Source organism: Camelus bactrianus, chromosome 10, assembly GCF_048773025.1.
Source record: "Camelus bactrianus isolate YW-2024 breed Bactrian camel chromosome 10, ASM4877302v1, whole genome shotgun sequence".
Taxonomy (NCBI): domain Eukaryota; kingdom Metazoa; phylum Chordata; class Mammalia; order Artiodactyla; family Camelidae; genus Camelus; species Camelus bactrianus.
The window spans coordinates 33,702,916-33,717,033 of NC_133548.1; the positions used below are offsets into that span (position 1 = coordinate 33,702,916).

The following is a 14,118-nucleotide window of genomic DNA, read 5'->3' on the forward strand; positions in this document are numbered from 1 at the left end:
GGGATAAAAACATGACTTAAAAACATCCTTGTTACAGGGAAATATATACAAGATCTTGTGGTAGCTCACAGTGAAAAAAACGTGACAATGAATATATATATGTTCACGTACAACTGAAAAATTGTGCTCTACACTGGAATTTGACACAACATTGTAAAATGACTATAACTCAATAAAAAAAGTTAAAAAAAAACCCTTGCTGTCACTATTGTGATAAAACTCTAGAAGTTACCTGGTAAAGATTTCTCATTAGCCAAAATATTCCTAATTATTACTGATTTATTAGTTAATGTAGCCATGTGTTGAAGAGATTTTTGGAGTCACTCATAATTTTGTCCTAGTTTCCTTACCTATTAATTCATAAATAGGGAAAACAGTATTAAAATGTTTTAGAAATAATTTGATTTTTTTAAAGGAAGCTTAAACTGTATCTCTGCACGCAGTTTCCACACACTTACCAAAACAGCAGAATTAGCCTTTGCCAATTCTAAAATATACCAAATTGTGTACTTTTTGAAAAGGATCAACGTGCAAGTCAATTAAAAATATGTAAACGTGTATATGTTGACTAAACGACTCATCCATATGCAAACCCAGGGTTCTTCCATGGGCTCAGACCATATAATGGTGTTAGGCTCCGAAATTTTAAAACATGCGGGGTTGAGAAATAAGAAACATTTACATATGTACAAATGATACCAAGAGGTTTTCTGATTTCAGGAAGGCAAAATAAAGTTATTCATAGGTGATAAAAGAGGAGAAACTGCTACAGTATCACTGGTTAATTACAGCACACCACTCGTCTAGATTATTGGTCAGTAGATGTTGAATTCATTTTTTTAACTCAACAGATATTTATTGAGATCTTACTATGGGCCAGGGCACAACACAGCAGTTAATAAAACAGACAAAAACCCCACTCCTCCAGGAGCTTACATTCTAGTAGAGGGAGAAAGGAAATAGAAAAGATAAACTGGTAAACCAGATAGCATGTCAGATGGCTCTGAGAGAAATAAAGAGGGGAAGGGGACTGGGAGTGTGAGGGGTGGGGTCTGCCACCTTTAATTGGCTGGTCAGAAAAATCTTGTTGAAAAACTGACTTTTGAGTCTAGTCCTGAAGGAGATGAGGGAATGAGTTAGGTGACCATCTTGGGGAAGAGCTTTTTAGGCAGAAGGATTAGCCTCAGAAGGAGCCAGAGGGAGGCCAGGGTGCTGGAGGTGAGTCAGCGGGAGTAGCAGAAAGCTTCAAGAGGTAAGTCATAGGGCGTGAGGTTGTGTGGGGCTTTGTAGGCCAGTGGAGGGACTTATGCTTTTATTCCGAGTCACATGTAAACCTTCTGTGAGTGGTTTGAGTAAAGGAATCGCAATCTGATGTACATCATAAGAGAATTACTTTAGCTGATATATTGAGAATAGATGGGGGCAGGGTGCAGGGGTCAAAAGCAGAAAAACCCATTAGGAGGGTCTTACAATAACATAGGTCAGTGGTTCTTGGAACTTTTTTGGTTCCAGGACCCACTTACATTCTTAAAAATGATTAAGAGAGTGTTTGTTTATATGGGTTATATTTATTGATATTGATCATAATAGAAATTAAAGCTGAGAAACATTTATAACATTTAGGTATTAGTTCACTGAATAATAATCAACCCACACATGTTTACAGAAGTAACATTTTTTTAATGAAAAGAACTATATTTTTAAAAACAAAATTTTTAGTGAGAGGAGTGGTGGTGTTTAGCATTTTTACAAATATCTATTATTTGGTTTGGATGAACACAGCTGGATTATCATAGCGGCTTCTGCATTCAGTCTGTTATGATACGCTGTTTGAGTTGAGGTGTCTGAAGAAAAAATATGGCTTCATAAAGATAGTCTTCTTCAGACTAAATTCAAATATGATGAATGGCTTATCTTGCCCTTTGAATGGGTATTTGTTAACATGATGCATCTGGTGGTGGAGGAGGAGGGACAGAAATATTCACTGAATTACACAGATCTTCCAAATGTTGACACATTTTCTCTACAGTATCACAGATCAGGTATACCACTGACCAGGTTCAGGACATGCTACCCGAAAATATGGCACCTTGGCATAGTGAATATTCCAAGCTCAAAGTCTGAGAAATGACATGTGAAGGAAAATTTTTTTCTTTCCTTTTTTTCTATTTTGCCCCCTGTATCCTGTCACATCGTCCCACATCTTTTCCACTCTTCATCAAAACATAAAACGTTCAAGTTTAACTGTTTCTTCAGGTCTTCGTTTATTTCCTTTTGAAGGCTCATGTGTCATGTGAAACATAGCAAACAAATTTGGATGCTTTTCTCTTGTTAATCTGTTTTGTTACAGAGGTCTCCGTCTAGAAGTTAAGAGGGTAGTGGAAAAAGTTTTTTTTCCTCCCCTACACCACTAACCTCAGTCTTTAAGAACTGGGAAGCCCTCAAGCTCATGGTGGTGGGTACATGTTTTCCAAAACTCTAATTTCAGCTTGAAAACTTGAAATTTATCGTGACCAACAAAATCTATCAGTTTGAACTGATAAGTTCATTTTTTTTTCCTTTTGCAGGACAATGTCTGCCATAGTCTCTTAGTCATTACTTCAGGTACAAATGATGATCCATGAAAAAAGTGGCCAGTTCAGCTCACAATCACTCAAGTGCTTTTCCTGGAGACAAATACTGTTACTGCAGCATGCAACAACAGTGCTTTATCAGTATCATACATAGTATCAAAAAAGACATGTACTCAAGGGTCAAGATTTAATGAAATTAGTATTTCTTTACAGCTTCATCAAGGACATTTTAAAGAAATTACCAGGCAATGAAGAACACAAGGACTAGTAGTGTAGTTTGGTGCCTTGATCTGTGCTATTTTACCCACAATTGCTTTTGCACTATCAGTATAAATGTCATTACAGTGAAAAAGGCAAACAATGGCTTAGTACTATTACAAAAAGGTTTGATCTTCTGGACTTTCTGGAAATGGTTTTTTTTTTTTTTTTTGCATCCACATTTTAAGAACTAGTGATCTTAGTGAAAGATGGTGGTTTGGACCAGCGTGGCAGTAATGAAAGGAGTGAGAACTCTTTTGGTTCTGTATTTATTTTGAAGGTAGATTCTATAAGATTTGCTGGCCAGCTTGGATGTGGCATGAAAGAAAGAGGTCAAGGATTATGACTAAGTTTTCTGGCCTGAGCTACAGAAAGATGAAGTTCCATTAGTGAATGGAGGAAGATAGCAGGAACCAGGTTATGGGACGATCAGAAATTGTTTTGAATGTTAATTTTGAGATGCCCAGGAGACATCTAAGTAGAGATGTCACGTAAGCCAGTTGGATATAGGCTGCCGTGGAAGAAAGATGGCTGGAGGTAAACATTTAGGATTCATCAGAGTCTTCATATTTAAAATCATAAAACAGGATGAAATCGCCATGGGACGGAAGATGGACAGAAACAAGGTCCCAGGACTAAGGTGCCAACATGTAGGTGAACGGTTGAGAAAAAACCAACAAAGGAAACAGAAGAGTTGCCGCAGAGAAAGGAGGAAAGTGAGGAAAGTGTTTCTAGAAGAGTGATCATCAACACTGAACACCACTGGCAGAGCAAGAAAACTGAGAGCTGACAATTCGTCATTGGAATTAGCAACATGCAGTTCACTGGTGACCTTAAAAAGCATAGTTTCAATGGAGTGTTGGAGGCAAAAGTCCTGCTGAGAGGGGGCTTAAGAAAGACTTGTACACAAATGTACACAGCAACTTTATTCCTAACAGCCACAACCTGGAAATAATCCAAATGTTCGCCAACAGGTGAGTGGATAAACAAATGAGTAGAATCCCATTTATAATGTGGAATAATATCTAGCAATAAAAAGAAATGGACTAAAATGGACTACTGACACACATCAGTACGGATGAATCTCAAAAAACATTGTGCTGAAAGAAGCTGGAAATGAAGGACTATATACTACACGATTCCATTTATATGATGTTCTAAAATAGGCAAAACAAATTTATATTGCTAGAAATCAGATTAGTGTTTACCTGGGGAGGGGAGTGGGGACCAGTTTTAACTGCAAGAGGAGCAAGAAAACTTTTTGCTATGAAGAAAACGTTCTAAATATTAATATGGGTGCTAATTATATGCATACATTTGTCAAAGCTCATTATACTGTGCACTTAAAATGTGTGCATTTTGTTGTTTATAAATTAGACCTCAATACAGTTGTTTAAAAAAATAAGGGGAAGAGAGAAAATAGCGACAAAGACAACTCTTCTTGAGTGGTCTCAACGCAAAGGGAAAGCTTAAAATGTGACAACAGCAGGAAGGAGTTGAAAGGGTTTTTTTTTTTTTTTAACATAGGAGAAGCAATAGCCTATCTGTATGTTGATCACAGAGCAGTAGAGAGAAGACCTGAGGACACAGGGGAGACAAAAAGCAGTGTCTGAACAACTGAGGAAGTGGGGTGGGGGACACAGGGAGAGGGGCCGCCCTGGGCCAGAAGTTGCAGAAGTTCTCTGAGGGGAAGGCAGTACATGGGAAGAGATCAAGGTTGGTTGGGGAGTGCGGTGTGGAAACCGGTGGAACTTCTCCTCAGATAGGCTCTATTTTCTTGGTAAAATAGGAAACAAGGACTTCTGCTGAAAGAATGAGGGAGGAGGTTCTGGAGGTTGGAAGAGAGAAGGTAGAAAGTAGCCACTGAGAAGAGTAGGAGATAAGTGGACCAGGGAAATAAGGAATGACTTCTGGACACTTGAGATTAGTGGTCACAGACTTAAGCCTAAAGCAATCAGCACTGGTGAGTGTTTTCCTCCAGCCACACTGAGCTGCACAGGTGCAGTCATGGATTTGGATTTGAAACTGGATTGTGATTTAGCCATGAGTACAGAAAAGTGAAAGAGAGTCAAGGAAGCTGCAGCTACGTGAAAGGGAGTGTTTATAACGATGGACTGTGGGTTTTAAGCTGGGCAAGTCAGCCGGTGTAAACATGAAGAGGTGAGAGACAGTGAATATGTGGTATGTGTCAGTGGACTTTGGCCATGATGGAGCTGAAGGATTGCTGATTGAATGGGGATACTAAAAAGTGAGCTGAAAAGGTAGGTAGTCAAAATGATACTTAATAATGAGATGTAAGCAGGAACTTGAGTTCAGGGTTCTGGTGAGTTCTAGAGGATGACCAGAGGAGTGAGGGGCTGAGATAAGGGGGAGAGCAAGATCACTGGATGAGGTCACTGAGCCGGAAGGTCAGGGTATGAAGGATGATCCACATGAGACACTCGACTCACTGGTTAAGCAGGAGCACTGTGGGGCAGTGAGTTCGGAGTCAAAATCTTCAAGGAATGAGAGGGTGGGGAGATGAGGAGGTAGGATGAGAGGGAAGGTGGTTTTTAAAAGCTCACTGAAGTTACATAACATTACAGAAAGTACACCTATTAGAGGAAGAAGTCACTCAATCCAATCACCCCAACAAATTAATTTTTGTCTCTTCTTTCAATATCCTAGCAAATGTGGGCTTTATCTTATAAATAGTGTACCTCCAGTTATCTTGCTTCTTTTAGCTAACATTTTCATAAGAGCTTTTCTATGTTGCCATGAGAACTTCATAATGATTTTTACTGAATGTATTATATTCCATAGAGTGAATAGAATTTAAATTTCAGCCTCTTTTACTATTTGTTAGACTATCTTCTGTCTTTGTTAGACTGTCAATTACCTTCATTTTAAATAACCCAGTGACAGACAATTTATATATATATATTTAGCTATAGTCTAGGTGTAAATGAATGCTTACTGCACCACATCAGCCAAGATGTTGAGGCAATATACAAAAACTGCTTCTTTTGAAAGCTTTTCTTTTCTCCCAAAACTTTATTAGAAAAGACAAGTGGATTACTAAGACTTTTAAAAAGTACTTTACTGACTCATCATTCTGCTTGGAAAACTTTGCCCTAACTTTGTGGCAAGAAGATAGACACAAAATCATTAAAAATACGTAGCCTCCAAAGCACTACGGCTTTGCCATCTGGGCAGGGACTTCACATGCCTTCCACAGTGTCTAGTGCTTGAGTACAACAGGAACACTGCATTCTAAGCTAAAACCAAGCAAAGAAGGCATCGAGGAGCCTCAAGCACACTGACAAGTGTTGATATAAATCGATTTCTTCAAATGTCTCCTAACGTGGGCAGTTCGTTTTGGGCCGAGTCTTCTTAAAAACCCGTAAGTTAGGTGAATTTCACATAAATCCTTTTTTTAAGACTCATTCATTTTTTAGAAGTCATTAGCTGAGTTGGCTTGTAGCTTGTGGGTGGAGTTCAACCATCTCTAACTTTGAAGAGTTGTTTGCCCATTTCTCTGGTCTTATTAAAACTTCCTAAATGAAGCTGATAATCAGCTGTAAAGTTTCAGTCACACTGGAATCAGCTTCATGAATGTTAATACCAAAATTTTAAAAGAAATTTAGGGTAAGTCTCGCTCAACCTCTAGGTCTGCGTAAGTGGAGTACCTCCAGCTGCTTAGCTGCACGTTTTAAGAAACCATCCTTATAACCTAGCGTTCTGTTGTGTATCTTCTCCACCATGGCCATTTAGTGAGTCATATGAAAAAGTATTAACCTATAGTATCACCCATCTCTGCTTCAATACGATTTTATTTACCAAAATGAGCAATGAGGTGGATTTGGCCCCAGGCTGCAGTTCACTAACTCTGTAATAGGCAATATTTGGCTTCAGCTATCAAACATACCTTGCCTTTCATAAGGGATAGAAACTCCATGGCAGTACTGCATACTGGATAAATATTTGTGAGATACTTGCTACACAGAAAAATCTGAATACCTGGAAGTTTGGGGCCTATTACGGCCCAGCAGCTCATTAAATGGCCAGCACACGCTAAGTGGTGTCTCAGCCTGTTTTAATTTTTCCTGTTGAAAGCTCTCAGCAGTACCGCCACCCTATTTCCTCCACCTGATAGCCTGACTGATGAGATTAGCAGACGGATCTCAAATGGGTGACTATGCACAACATATTTTAAATCTTCCATTTTAAGAAGCGAGAGAGAGAGAGAATGCTGAAAGACACAGGTGGACCAGATGGGTTAATCTAGAGTAAGTGATAAGAAAGCAAGTAACTCTGTAGGACAAAATTACCTGCCTTCCTCCCCAAACAGGAGTTGTTTCAAAGTTACACGACTGCTCCCTGATTCATTTCAAAGTGGGTTCCTAGCAGCTGGGGCTACTTATTGGACCACCTTGTCTGTGCAATACTGTACACTCTCAGTTCTGTGTTCTTAGAACACTCCTTCCAAAATGCTCTGTTTAGAAAATACTGCTCGACCAAACAGGGATGACCATCATACTTGGATGAACTTCACAAAGTACAGCATTAAAATGTTAGTTTTCACAAAGGAAAATAGGAGAGAAATATATTTTCTTATAGAAATAAAATCCTTGGGACAGAGCAAATTGCTATCCATAAACACCCATCTGCCACAGCACAAAAGAACATTGCATTTATCACTGTCAAGGGCTTTGAAGGACTTATTTTCCGCAGCAGTTTAACGGCCGAAATTCCAATCAAAGAGCTAACATTTGGATTCTCACATTCCATAAAATGTTTAGCTGCACAAACTAGAATGTTCCAGCCTGGGAGGCTAACTGAAAAGAACAGAGAGCCACTAACAATGGTTGGGCTAGTTACAACCAGGAGAAGAAAATCCAAAGAGCCACTGGGTGAAAATATCCTGAAAATCAAACAAGAATTTTAAAGAAAAATCATTTTTGAAAAGCACTTAGCTGGTTTTTGTTTACTTTGAAAATTCATTAAATCTTCTTAAGGGCTTATTTTTATCACCACACCCTACTCAAATGTGTACATGAAACCATTCCAGACAAAAGTTTAAAGCACTCGGAGCTATATTATCAGCACTACACATTTCCAGCAATGGTCTGAATTCAAATCATGGTGAAAACAAGCCGGCTAGTTTAGCCCAACAGAAACAGGAAGACTTAGACTGAGGTCTGAGGTACCACCTTTGAAGGGGTTATTCTTCCTATTGCTAGAAGTCCAGTTGTCTAATAAAGACCTGAAGACTTTCTTTTTGATAGTTTTTGCTGTATTAAATGTTAATTTCTGCTGTAATTTTCCCACTCACTCATGTATGAGGGTAGCACCTGATGAGGTTGACAATCTCAAACTGATCTAATGCAGATGCATCCTTAGGAGGCGTCCCTCACTGTATGATGATGATGATGATAGTATCACCTAACATGTACTGTTTTCTCTGAGCCAGACACTGATCTACGTAGTTGAAATGTATTAGTGCGTGAAATGGCATATTCACGAGAGAGAGAGAAAGAAGTTAAGGGACCTGACTGAGACAAACGCAGGTAAGAACTGCAGCCAAGACTCGAACTGATCCCATAGCTCACGCTTCTCAACGCTTTGCTATGCTGCCTGTGTATGTCTTGTTTTGAAAAAGAATCAGCTGTTGAACTGAAAAGAAGCATGTGACCCACTTCTTAAAATCCCTGTTATCTTTTTTTTTTTTTTATGGAGGTCCTGGGGATTGAGTCAGGACCTCGCACATGCTCAGCATGCACTCTACCACTGAGCTATATTCATCCCCCTCCAAATCCCTGTGATCTTAAAAATGATTCCTTTGTTAAGACTTTAAAAAAAAATGCTTCTGACTTTATTAAAAGGCTTTAATATGTTGAAATATCATTTTATAATGCTAATGGCTGCTGTACACATTTTATTGGATGTTTTCTGTTCTGTGTTTCAAACTGAGTCAATCACTGTAAGTGACAATTGTATACAGTGATATAAGTATATTAACAGTTGCATGTTTTAACTCTGCATACAAATCTAGTTTGAAAAAGGTATTATTAAATAAGTACACATTTATCCCAAACTTTAAAAACTGGTATGAAACCTAGGGTAAATGTATTGAAACTACATTTCCTGGGCGACACTAGAAAATTAGATGCTAAAGAATATCTGCAAAGAGAGAAGCAGCTATAAAGTGAGAGCAGAACTACAGGACAATCAGCCAAGCTGTCTGCAGATGTGACCTGTGTGGTCCCTCTTCCACATTCGAATCCCTTACGCTTGCTCTTTTAATGTATCATATCCTGATATTCTAGCAGATACAATTAAAACTACTCTTCAGAAGGGAAATCTGTAATAAAATATGTTAATACCTTGTGTACAGGTAGTAGTTTAATAAAACTATCCAAATAACTAATTACTTGTATTTAAAATTTATAGTAAGAAACTTATTAAAAACAATAAAAGACTGTCTCTATTCCAAACTTAGGCCAATTTAAATGATTTTCAAGGTAAACTTAACAGAGGGGTTACATTTGGTTGAATCTCACTGACCAGACTTCCAGGAATGTGATTATGCAGGTGGAGCTGAATTCTATCAGATTCCTACCTACCACGCTTCTCTGGCTTCAAAGGATCCGTCATCCAGGTGCTCCCATAAAACCCCTCCACCCACCCCGTACTCATCCCTCCTCCACAATAAAAACTGCAAATTAGTTGTGCTTTTGTGGCCATTTTACTGGAGACCATAAGTCTGAGTTGAGTTATTCAGTGTGAGTGTCACAATGAGAGAGCGTGGATCTTTCTTATTCTTGTACACTGTGATCTTTCCTTTCAAGGCTTCACCTACAAAGAAAGGCAAAAGATGTGTTTCAGAATTTAAGGAATACAGCATAGCAGAAAAGTGGCAAGGTAGACCTAGTACTTCTCTTTCTTTGTTGTGAGATGTTTCACTAATTTTTTTTAACTCTAAATTTTTCAGGGCAATTTTACGTTTAATTTTTGAACAAAGCAGATCTAACTTGTCCAGCACAGGTGTCAGATGCTTGTAAAAGAGTAAGCAAAACTACAGTGGTCATGCAGCATGGAGGACTGTTTTATTGGACTCCTGAATATGAGGCTTAATGGTGTGTCCTGGGCAAACAGAAAAAAATAAGACATGGCCCTTGCCCTCAAACAGTTCATGGTCAGGGGTATATAAAGTCAGAGGTTAAAAGTAAAAGGAAGGAGAAAGATATTCTATATAAACATTAATCATAAAGAGGCTGGAGAGGCTGTACTAATTTCAGACAAAGTTGACTAAAGGAAAAAATAGAGATAGAGACATTTCAAATTGTTAAGTTGTTCAATTCATAAACAAAACAATAAACTTTTGTGTGCATATAATCAGAGCTTCAAAATGCATGACACAAACCTGATGGAACCATAGTAAGAAACAGACAAATCCACAATCATCACTGGAAATTTCACCTCTCCTCTGTTGATAATAACAACTAGACAGAAAATCAGAAAGGATATGGACACCTTGAACGTTGTTAACCAACCTGATCTGGCTGAAATCTACATAGAACCAAGACAGTTCACCGCTGGGTTATGAAACAAATCTTAATACATTTAAACATATAAACCTCATACAAAATACATTCTCTGACCAAAACTGAATAAAAATAAAAATCAGTAAAAGAAAGATACTGGAAAAATCCCCAAATATTGAGGAATTAAACAACAGACTTCTAAATATTCCATAAATCAAAATAAAAATCACAAGGAGAATCAGACAGCATTTTGACTTGAATGATAATGAAACATAAAAATAGGTGGCCTATAACTAGAACAGTGTTTAGAGGAAAAATTGATAATTTTCAATGCTACAGTAGAAAACAAAGCAGACAGACCCAAAGGTCTTCACTGGAGAATTCTGTAAAATATTTACGAAAAAAATAATATCAAATGTACAAAAAACAAAGGAGGGAATGCTCCCCAACTCATCTTTGGAGGGCAGCACTATCCTGATACCAAAATAAGATAAATTTATTAGAAAAAAAGAAAGCTACAGATAAATATCCCTCATGAATATAGATTCAAAAATCCTTTGAACAAAAGAGAAAAATCATGATTGTCTCACAAAATACAGAAAATGCATCTGACAAAATTAATTTATAACAACTTTCAGCAAGCTAGGAATAGAAGATATCTTCCTCAACCTGATAAAGAAAATCTATGAGAAACTATAGATAATATCATTATTACTGGTAAAGACTGAGTGCTTTTTTCCTAGTATTAGGACTGGGGTTAAGGATGTCCATTCTAACCACCTCTAATTAGTATTCTATTGGATGTCCGAGTCAGGGCATTAACATGTGGGGGAAGAAAAAAATACAGATTGGGGGGGGGAAGTAAAACAGTCTTTATTTGCAGACCGTATGGTCTTACACATAGAAACTCCTAAAGCAATATGCAAAAAAAAAAAAAAAAAAAGCTACTAGAACTGTAAAAAGGTTCAGCAATCTTAGGATGTAAAGTCAGTAATAAAAAATTAATTGCATTTCTATATGTGAGCAATTAAGAAGTAGAAATTGAAATAAAAAATCACAATGGTATTTACGCATTTATGCATTGAAAGAGCATATAATATCTGAGATAAATGTAACAACATATATGCAAGATTCAGTCTCATCAAACTATGAAACAGTGCTAAAGACGATCTAAGTAAATGGGGAGATATGTATGTTGCTTGTGGATGAAAGACTCAATAGTGTTATCATGTCCATTTATCCCTAAGTAATCTATAAATTCAACACAATCCCAATCAAAATCCTAGCAGGATTTTTTTTTTTGCAGAAATTAACAAGTTGATTTTGAAATTTATATAGAAATTTAAGGGATCTAGAATAGTGAAAACAATTTTGAAAAAGAACAAAATAGGAGGACTTATAAAGACAGTGTCTTACTGGCGTAAGGACTGACATACAAATCAATGGAAGAAAATAAAGCTCAAACAGAACTATACTTATATGGTCAATTAATTTTTGACAAAGGAGGCAAGGTAATTAAATGAGAAAAGAACAGTCTTTTCAAGAAATGTTGATGACCAATAATACACATGTGGGAAAAGATGATTACTCTTAAAATTAACATGAAATAGATTATAGGCTTAGATGTACAGGCAAAACAACAACATTTTTAGAAGAATCATATAAGAAAAACTCTGACATTATGGTAAGCAAAGATTTCTTAATTAGAACACAAAAGCACAAACTTTAAAAGTAGTTAAGAAAATAAAAAGACAAACCAGGAAGTGGAATAAAAATACCAGCAACACACATATCTGACAATGAACTTGTATCCATATACATAAAGATTTTTACAACTCAATAATAAGATGACAAACCAATCAAAAATTGAGCAAAATATTTTAAAAGAAACCTCACTGAGAAGATATACAAATGACCAATAAACATATGAAAAGATGCTCAACGTCATTAGTCATCAGACAAACACAAATTAAAAACACAGCTGTTAATACATATACATATAATAGAGTGGCTTAAATTAAAACGACTGCCCCCTTTTTGTAAGTATTGACAAGGATGTGGAGCAAATGAACCCACAATGGTGGTAGAAATGCTGAATAGTACAGTCATTTTCAAAAAGTTTGCCAGTTTCTTATAAAGTTAAATATATATTTACCATAAGACACAATAATTTCACTTCTAGGTATCTATCCGAGAGAAAAGAAAACATTATGTCCACAGAGAAATTTTTACATGAATGTACATAGCAATTTTATCCATAATGACCCCCAACTGAAGACAATCCAAAAGTCTACCAGCAAGTGAATGGATATATAAATTATAAGTCCTTACACAAAGGAATACTACTTGGCAATAAAAAGGAACAAACTACCGATACACAGATGAATTTTAAAAATATGCTAAAAGCAATGAAGCTGGAGTATACTCTGTATAACAACTCTGGTAGAAAATTCTAAAAGAATACTAATGCATTAGGATTATAATACCTATACAGAGTGACAGAAAGCAGATCATTGGTCCTGGCTCGGGAAGTGAATTTGGGGATGACCAACTCCAGAGGGGATGACTGACTGCAGAGGAGACCAACGAGGAATCTTCTTAGAGTAATGTAAATATTCTGTATCTCGATGCATACATTTGTCAAAACTCATTAAAGTGTACAATTAAAGTGTGTGAAATTTTACTGTATGTAAATTTTTACTGTATGTAAATATAGGATAAAGCTGCTTAAAAGATGTGGTGGCTTATGAATAAATTCATAGATAAATGGAACGAAGCAAAGGAACCAAAAGAACCAAAAGACCCATTATGGAGATTCAGTACATGATAAGCAGGGTCTTTTAAAATACTGAGGAAAGGAGTCAACAGAAATGTGTAAATACAGCAATACAGTATTTTTTAGTGGCCAAAGTCAGAAACCAAAAGGAAAAGGCTGATGATGTGATTATACAAAAATGAAAAAATTTTATAAAGCAAGATACTTTAAAGAACCACAAACTACAACAATGTTACTTTCAGTTCTTAGAATAACAAAGATTAAAAAAGTTAATTTTGATTGATTCCTTAGGATGGATTATCAGAAGTGGAATACCTTAAAAAAAAAATGGGTGTTATTAGAAACCAAGCAACAACAGAAAAAGAATGCAAGAAAATGATAAAAACATCTTTGTTATTTAGATAAACAACCAGAATCTGATTGCTTTGATTTACATTTCAGTGACTAGCAGTGGTGCTGGGTATCATTTCAAATGTTTAACCACCATCTGTAAAGAAATCCTTTGTGCATTTACCTTAGTGATTTTCTTGCTGATGTATATGAAATATTGTTGCAAATATTTCTTTTTGGTGCCTGTGCCCTAATGGTTGCTCCTCTTTAAGCTGCTTTAGACGTGTTAAAAAGAAACAAAAACAAACACCAAACGTTAAATTGGTCTGTTTGCAAATGTTCTCCTATTCAATCCTTAGTGTAGGGTCACAAAGGAAATGTTCCATGGTGTTTATAAAGCAGGTTGTCAAATTCTGCATTTCAAGTTTAAAGACTACATTAAAGTGTTCTCTGTATCCCTTGATTTAGAAATACAGCCCAACTGAAGATGAACCAGTAGTGAATAATTTTGTTAAATTTTCACAAAAGAAAAAAATTTAAGCATCAATATTAAATAAAATATCTTTATTAATTAATTAAAAAGTCATCATTGTCTTATAAGCTGATATTATAATTTTGCTGTCTTAAAATGAAATACAAGTAAAACAACTATTTC

The 14,118-nt window shown here is 36.4% G+C and overlaps 1 protein-coding gene across 6 annotated transcripts in view; it reads right to left on the reverse strand.

Annotated features, from left to right (window-relative positions):
• Window positions 1-14,118, reverse strand: part of PRMT3 (protein arginine methyltransferase 3) — a 146,804-nt gene that overhangs the window by 27,398 nt on the left and 105,288 nt on the right. The window contains exon 16 of one of the 6 annotated variants that reach the window (XM_010964763.3): window positions 1,660-9,668. The exons of 4 other annotated variants lie outside the window; for them this stretch is intronic. In XM_010964763.3, the coding sequence (XP_010963065.2) occupies window positions 9,559-9,668 (110 nt within the window). In that variant the 3' untranslated portion in view covers window positions 1,660-9,558. Of the gene's footprint in view, window positions 1-1,659; window positions 9,669-9,897; window positions 13,449-14,118 lie in introns of those variants that run through there. One more of the 6 variants, XM_045524094.2, reaches the window with a different exon arrangement.